The sequence below is a fragment of the Salmo salar genome, chromosome 04 (assembly GCF_965601325.2).
Source record: "Salmo salar chromosome 04, fSalSal1, whole genome shotgun sequence".
Lineage (NCBI taxonomy): Eukaryota > Metazoa > Chordata > Actinopteri > Salmoniformes > Salmonidae > Salmo > Salmo salar.
The window spans coordinates 3,367,501-3,375,000 of NC_138294.1; the positions used below are offsets into that span (position 1 = coordinate 3,367,501).

At 39.2% G+C, this 7,500-nt stretch overlaps 1 protein-coding gene across 2 annotated transcripts in view; it reads left to right on the forward strand.

Annotated features, from left to right (window-relative positions):
* LOC106593305 (kelch-like protein 5) overlaps nucleotides 1-7,500 on the forward strand; it is a 38,612-nt gene that overhangs the window by 25,867 nt on the left and 5,245 nt on the right. For both annotated transcript variants that reach the window (XM_082974000.1, XM_082974001.1), the window contains exons 6-9: nucleotides 2,612-2,728; nucleotides 3,455-3,504; nucleotides 3,622-3,796; nucleotides 6,214-6,289. In XM_082974000.1, coding sequence (XP_082830126.1) covers nucleotides 2,612-2,728; nucleotides 3,455-3,504; nucleotides 3,622-3,796; nucleotides 6,214-6,289 — 418 coding nt within the window. The remainder of the gene's footprint in view (nucleotides 1-2,611; nucleotides 2,729-3,454; nucleotides 3,505-3,621; nucleotides 3,797-6,213; nucleotides 6,290-7,500) is intronic.

Sequence of the window (7,500 nt, forward strand, 5' to 3'; positions counted from 1 at the left end):
CCAAATCTGTCTTCCCTACTGCTGAAGGCCTCGTCCCAAATCTGTCTCCAGGGGGTGTTATGCACCTTCTTAGTTTGTTGTGTTGTACATTGATATTTATTGATGGGCTGACTGACTGACTGATTGACTGACTGGCTGGCTGATTGACTGGCTGGCTGGCTGATTGGCTGGCTGACTGACTGACTGACTGACTGATTGGCTGGCTGGCTGATTGGCTGACTGACTGATTGGCTGACTGACTGATTGGCTGACTGACTGATTGGCTGACTGACGGATTGGCTGACTGACGGATTGACTGGCTGACGGATTGACTGGCTGACGGATTGACTGGCTGACTGATTGACTGACTGGCTGACTGGACTGACTGGCTGACTGGACTGACTGACTGGACTGACTGACTGGCTGACTGATTGACTGGACTGACTGACTGACTGGTTGGCTGACTGGTTGACTGGCTGACTGATTTACTGCCTGGCTGACTGATTTACTGACTGATTGACTGACTGGCTGACCGACTGACTGGCTGACTGATTGACTGGCTGGCTGACTGATTGACTGACTGGTTGACAGGGGTGCTGGTCCATGTTGACTCCAACGCTTCCCACAGTTGTGTCCAGTTGGCTGGATGTCCTTTGGGTGGTGGAACATTCTTCATACACACAGGAAACTGTTGAGCTTGAAAAACCCAGCAGCGTTGCAGTTCTTGACACTCAAAGCGCTTCTCCTGGCACCTACTACCAAACCCCGTTCAAAGGCACACACTCAGTGAATGTATTGATGGATGTATTGATGGATGTATTGATGGATGTATTGATGAATGTATTGATGGATGTATTGATGGATGTATTGATGGATGTATTGATGGATGTATTGATGAATGTATTGATGGATGTATTGATGAATGTATTGATGGATGTATTGATGGATGTATTGATGGATGTATTGATGGATGTATTGATGAATGTATTGATGGATGTATTGATGGATGTATTGATGGATGTATTGATGGATGTAGTGATGGATGTAGTGATGGATGTAGTGATGGGATGTAGTGATGGATGTATTGATGGATGTATTGATCAATGTAGTGATGAATGTAGTGATGAATGTATTGATCTGTATAGTGATGAATGTAGTGATGAATGTAGTGATGAATGTAGTGATGAATGTAGTGATCTGTATAGTGATGAATGTATAGATGAATGTATAGATGAATGTATTGATCTGTGTAGTGATGAATGTATTGATGAATGTAGTGATGAATGTAGTGATGAATGTAGTGATGAATGTAGTGATGAATGTAGTGATGAATGTAGTGATGAATGTAGTGATCTGTGTAGTGATGAATGTATTGATGAATGTAGTGATGTATGTATTGATCTGTGTAGTGATGAATTTAGTGATGAATGTAGTGATGAATGTAGTGATGAATGTAGTGAAGAATGTATTGATCTGTATAGTGATGAATGTATTGATCTGTGTATTGATGAATGTATTGATGAATGTATTGATGAATGTATTGATCTGTGTATTGATGAATGTATTGATGAATGTAGTGATGAATGTATTGATCTGTGTATTGATGAATGTAGTGATGAATGTATTGATGAATGTATTGATGAATGTATTGATCTGTATTGATGAATGTATTGATGAATGTATTGATGAATGTATTGATGAATGTAGTGATCTGTATAGTGATGAATGTAGTGATGAATGTAGTGATGAATGTATTGATCTGTGTAGTGATGAATGTATTGATGAATGTATTGATCTGTGTAGTGATGAATTTAGTGATGAATGTATTGATGAATGTATTGATCTGTGCTGTGATGAATGTAGTGATGAATGTAGTGATGAATGTATTGATCTGTGTAGTGATGAATTTAGTGATGAATGTATTGATGAATGTAGTGATGAATATATTGATGAATGTAGTGATGAATGTGGTGATGAATGTATTGATGAATGTATTGATCTGTGCTGTGATGAATGTAGTGATGAATGTATTGATCTGTATAGTGATGAATGTAGTGATGAATGTAGTGATGAATGTAGTGATGAATGTATTGATCTGTATAGTGATGAATGTAGTGATGAATGTAGTGATCTGTGTATTGATGAATGTAGTGATGAATGTATTGATCTGTGTAGTGATGAATATGTATTGATGAATGTAGTGATGAATGTATTGATCTGTGTAGTGATGAATGTATTGATGAATGTATAGAACTATGTATTGATTGACGTAGTGATGAATGTATTGATGAATGTATTGATGAATGTATTGATCTGTGTAGTGATGAATTTAGTGATGAATGTAGTGATGAATGTAGTGATGAATGTATTGATCGTGTATGATGAATGTATTGATGAATGTATTGATCTGTGTAGTGATGAATGTAGTGATGAATTTAGTGATGAATGTATTGATTGTAGTGATGAATGTAGTGATGAATGTATTGATCTGTGTATTGATGAATATATTGATGAATGTATTGATGAATGTATTGATCTGTGTAGTGATGAGTGTAGTGATGAATGTAGTGATGAATGTATTGATCTGTGTATTGATATGTGTATTGATGAATGTATTGTTTGTATTGTTCAGGTATGAAGTACCATCTCTTGCCTCACCGGCGCCCCCTGCTGCAGAGCCCCAGAACCAGACCTCGTAAATCTACTGTAGGAGCCATGTTCGCTGTTGGGGGTATGGACGCTACCAAAGGTTAGCCTCTGATGTTCACTGTAGGGGGTATGGACGCTACCAAAGGTTAGCCTCTGATGTTCGCTGTAGGGGGTATGGACGCTACCAAAGGTTAGCCTCTGATGTTCGCTGTAGGGGGTATGGACGCTACCAAAGGTTAGCCTCTGATGTTCGCTGTAGGGGGTATGGACGCTACCAAAGGTTAGCCTCTGATGTTCACTGTAGGGGGTATGGACGCTACCAAAGGTTAGCCTCTGATGTTCGCTGTAGGGGGTATGGACGCTACCAAAGGTTAGCCTCTGTGTATGTATGTATAACAGTATGTGTGTGTGTGTGTGTGTGTGTGTGTGTGTGTGTGTGTGTGTGTTAACCGTGTGTGTGTATAACAGTATGTGTGTGTATAACAGTATGTGTGTGTATAACTGTGTGTATGTATATATGTATGTTTAACCGTGTGTGTGTCTGTGTATAACTGTGTGTATGTATATATGTGTGTGTAACCTGTGTGTGTGTGTGTGTAACCTGTGTGTGTGTAACCTGTGTGTGTGTGTGTATAACTGTGTGTATGTATATATGTGTGTGTGTGTGTGTGTGTGTGTGTGTGGCGGTGTGTGTGTGTATAACAGTATGTGTGTGTATAACAGTATGTGTGTGTATAACGTGTGTGTATATATGTATGTTTAACCGTGTGTGTGTGTGTGTGTGTGTGTGTGTGTGGGTGTGTGTGTGTGTGTGTGTGTGTGTCAGGAGCCACCAGTATAGAGCAGTACTGCCTGCGTCGGGATGCGTGGAGCCAGGTAACCAAATCAAACATATAAATATCAAACACATTTCCCCCCCAACAAATGAAAAGTCAAGTTGTTTTAACCAAATCAAAACAGTAGAAGAAGAGATGATGTTAAAGATGTTTCCAGGTGGCGGTGATGAGCGGGCGTAGACTCCAGTTCGGGGTGTGTGTGTTGGACCGCCGCCTGTACGTGGTCGGTGGTCGGGACGGACTCAAGACCCTCAACGCCGTGGAGTGTTACGACCCGGACGGTAACAGCTGGAGCGTCATGACGCCCATGTCCACCCACAGACACGGGCTGGGTGAGAACAGAGGATACGTGTTGTCTGATACCGGGCTGGGGTGAGAACAGAGGATACGTGTTGTCTGATATCGGGCTGGGGCTGAGAACAGAGGATACGTGTTGTCTGATACCGGGCTGGGTGAGAACAGAGGATACGTGTTGTCTGATACCGGGCTGGGGTGAGAACAGAGGATACGTGTTGTCTGATATCGGGCTGGGGTGAGAACAGAGGATACGTGTTGTCTGATACCGGGCTGGGGTGAGAACAGAGGATACGTGTTGTCTGATACCGGGCTGGGGTGAGAACAGAGGATACGTGTTGTCTGATACCGGGCTGGGGTGAGAACAGGGGATACGTGTTGTCTGATATCGGGCTGGGGCTGAGAACAGAGGATATGTGTTGTCTGATACCGGGCTGGGGTGAGAACAGAGGATACGTGTTGTTTGATACCGGGCTGGGTGAGAAGAGAGGATACGTGTTGTCTGATACCGGGCTGGGGAGAACAGAGGATACGTGTTGTCTGATATCGGGCTGGGTGAGAACAGAGGATACGTGTTGTCTGATACCGGGCTGGGGTGATCACAGAGGATACGTGTTGTCTGATACCGGGCTGGGGTGAGAACAGAGGATACGTGTTGTCTGATACCGGGCTGGGGTGAGAACAGAGGATACGTGTTGTCTGATACCGGGCTGGGTGAGAAGAGAGGATACGTGTTGTCTGATACCGGGCTGGGGTGAGAAGAGAGGATACGTGTTGTCTGATACCGGGCTGGGGTGAGAACAGAGGATACGTGTATTATATACTGTAATATCCCAGGTGTTAATATATACTGTATTATCCTAGGTGATACTGTAATATCCCAGGTGTTAATATATACTGTAATATCCCAGGTGTTAATATATACTGTAATATCCCAGGTGTTAATATATACTGTATTATCCCAGGTGTTAATATATACTGTATTATCCTAGGTGTTAATATATACTGTAATATCCTAGGTGTTAATATATACTGTATTATCCTAGGTGATACTGTATTATCCCAGGTGTTAATATATACTGTATTATCCCAGGTGTTAATATATACTGTATTATCCTAGGTGTTAATATATACTGTAATATCCCAGGTGTTAATATATACTGTATTATCCTAGGTGATACTGTAATATCCCAGGTGTTAATATATACTGTAATATCCCAGGTGTTAATATATACTGTATTATCCCAGGTGTTAATATATACTGTATTATCCTAGGTGTTAATATATACTGTAATATCCCAGGTGTTAATATATACTGTATTATCCTAGGTGATACTGTAATATCCCAGGTGTTAATATATACTGTAATATCCCAGGTGTTAATATATACTGTATTATCCCAGGTGTTAATATATACTGTATTATCCTAGGTGTTAATATATACTGTAATATCCTAGGTGTTAATATATACTGTAATATCCTAGGTGTTAATATATACTGTATTATCCTAGGTGTTAATATATACTGTATTATCCTAGGTGTTAATATATACTGTAATATCCCAGGTGTTAATATATACTGTATTATCCTAGGTGATACTGTAATATCCCAGGTCTTAATATATACTGTAATATCCCAGGTGTTAATATATACTGTATTATCCCAGGTGTTAATATATACTGTATTATCCCAGGTGTTAATATATACTGTATTATCCTAGGTGTTAATATATACTGTATTATCCCAGGTGTTAATATATACTGTATTATCCCAGGTGTTAATATATACTGTATTATCCTAGGTGTTAATATATACTGTAATATCCTAGGTGTTAATATATACTGTATTATCCTAGGTGTTAATATATACTGTATTATCCTAGGTGTTAATATATACTGTAATATCCCAGGTGTTAATATATACTGTATTATCCTAGGTGATACTGTAATATCCCAGGTGTTAATATATACTGTAATATCCCAGGTGTTAATATATACTGTATTATCCCAGGTGTTAATATATACTGTATTATCCCAGGTGTTAATATATACTGTATTATCCTAGGTGTTAATATATACTGTAATATCCTAGGTGTTAATATATACTGTATTATCCCAGGTGATACTGTATTATCCTAGGTGTTAATATATACTGTATTATCCTAGGTGTTAATATATACTGTATTATCCCAGGTGTTAATATATACTGTATTATCCTAGGTGTTAATATATACTGTATTATCCCAGGTGTTAATATATACTGTATTATCCCAGGTGTTAATATATACTGTATTATCCTAGGTGATACTGTAATATCCCAGGTGTTAATATATACTGTATTATCCCAGGTGTTAATATATACTGTATTATCCTAGGTGTTAATATATACTGTATTATCCCAGGTGTTAATATATACTGTATTATCCCAGGTGTTAATATATACTGTATTATCCCAGGTGTGACAGTACTTGAGGGTCCAATGTATGCAGTAGGAGGGCATGATGGGTGGAGCTACCTCAGTACTGTAGAGAGGTGAGTCCGACCCTATTCATATGACTTGGCAGGTCTGTTCATATGACTTGGCAGGTCTGTTCATATGACTTGGCAGGTCTGTTCATATGACTTGGCAGGTCTGTTCATATGACTTTACAGGTCTGTTCATATGACTTGGCAGGTCTGTTCATATGACTTTACAGGTCTGTTCATATGACTTTACAGGTCTGTTCATATGACTTTACAGGTATGTTCATATGACTTTACAGGTATGTTCATATGACTTTACAGGTCTGTTCATATGACTTTACAGGTCTGGTCTGTTCATATGACTTGGCAGGTCTGTTCATATGACTTTACAGGTCTGTTCATATGACTTTACAGGTCTGTTCATATGACTTTACAGGTATGTTCATATGACTTTACAGGTCTGTTCATATGACTTTACAGGTCTGGTCTGTTCATATGACTTTACAGGTCTGTTCATATGACTTTACAGGTCTGTTCATATGACTTTACAGGTATGTCCATATGACTTTACAGGTCTGTTCATATGACTTTACAGGTCTGTTCATATGACTTTACTGGTCTGTTCATATGACTTTACAGGTCTGTTCATATGACTTTACAGGTATGTCCATATGACTTTACAGGTCTGTTCATATGACTTTACAGGTATGTCCATATGACTTTACAGGTATGTTCATATGACTTTACAGGTATGTCCATATGACTTTACAGGTCTGTTCATATGACTTTACAGGTCTGTTCATATGACTTTACAGGTATGTCCATATGACTTTACAGGTCTGTTCATATGACTTTACAGGTATGTCCATATGACTTTACAGGTATGTCCATATGACTTTACAGGTCTGTCCATATGACTTTACAGGTATGTCCATATGACTTTACAGGTATGTCCATATGACTTTACAGGTCTGTTCATATGACTTTACAGGTCTGTTCATATGACTTTACAGGTCTGTTCATATGACTTTACAGGTCTGTTCATATGACTTTACAGGTCTGTTCATATGACTTTACAGGTCTGTTCATATGACTTTACAGGTATGTCCATATGACTTGGCAGGTCTGTTCATATGACTTTACAGGTCTGTTCATATGACTTTACAGGTCTGTTCATATGACTTTACAGGTCTGTTCATATGACTTGGCAGGTCTGTTCATATGACTTGGCAGGTCTGTTCATATGACTTTACAGGTCTGTTCATATGACTTTACAGGTA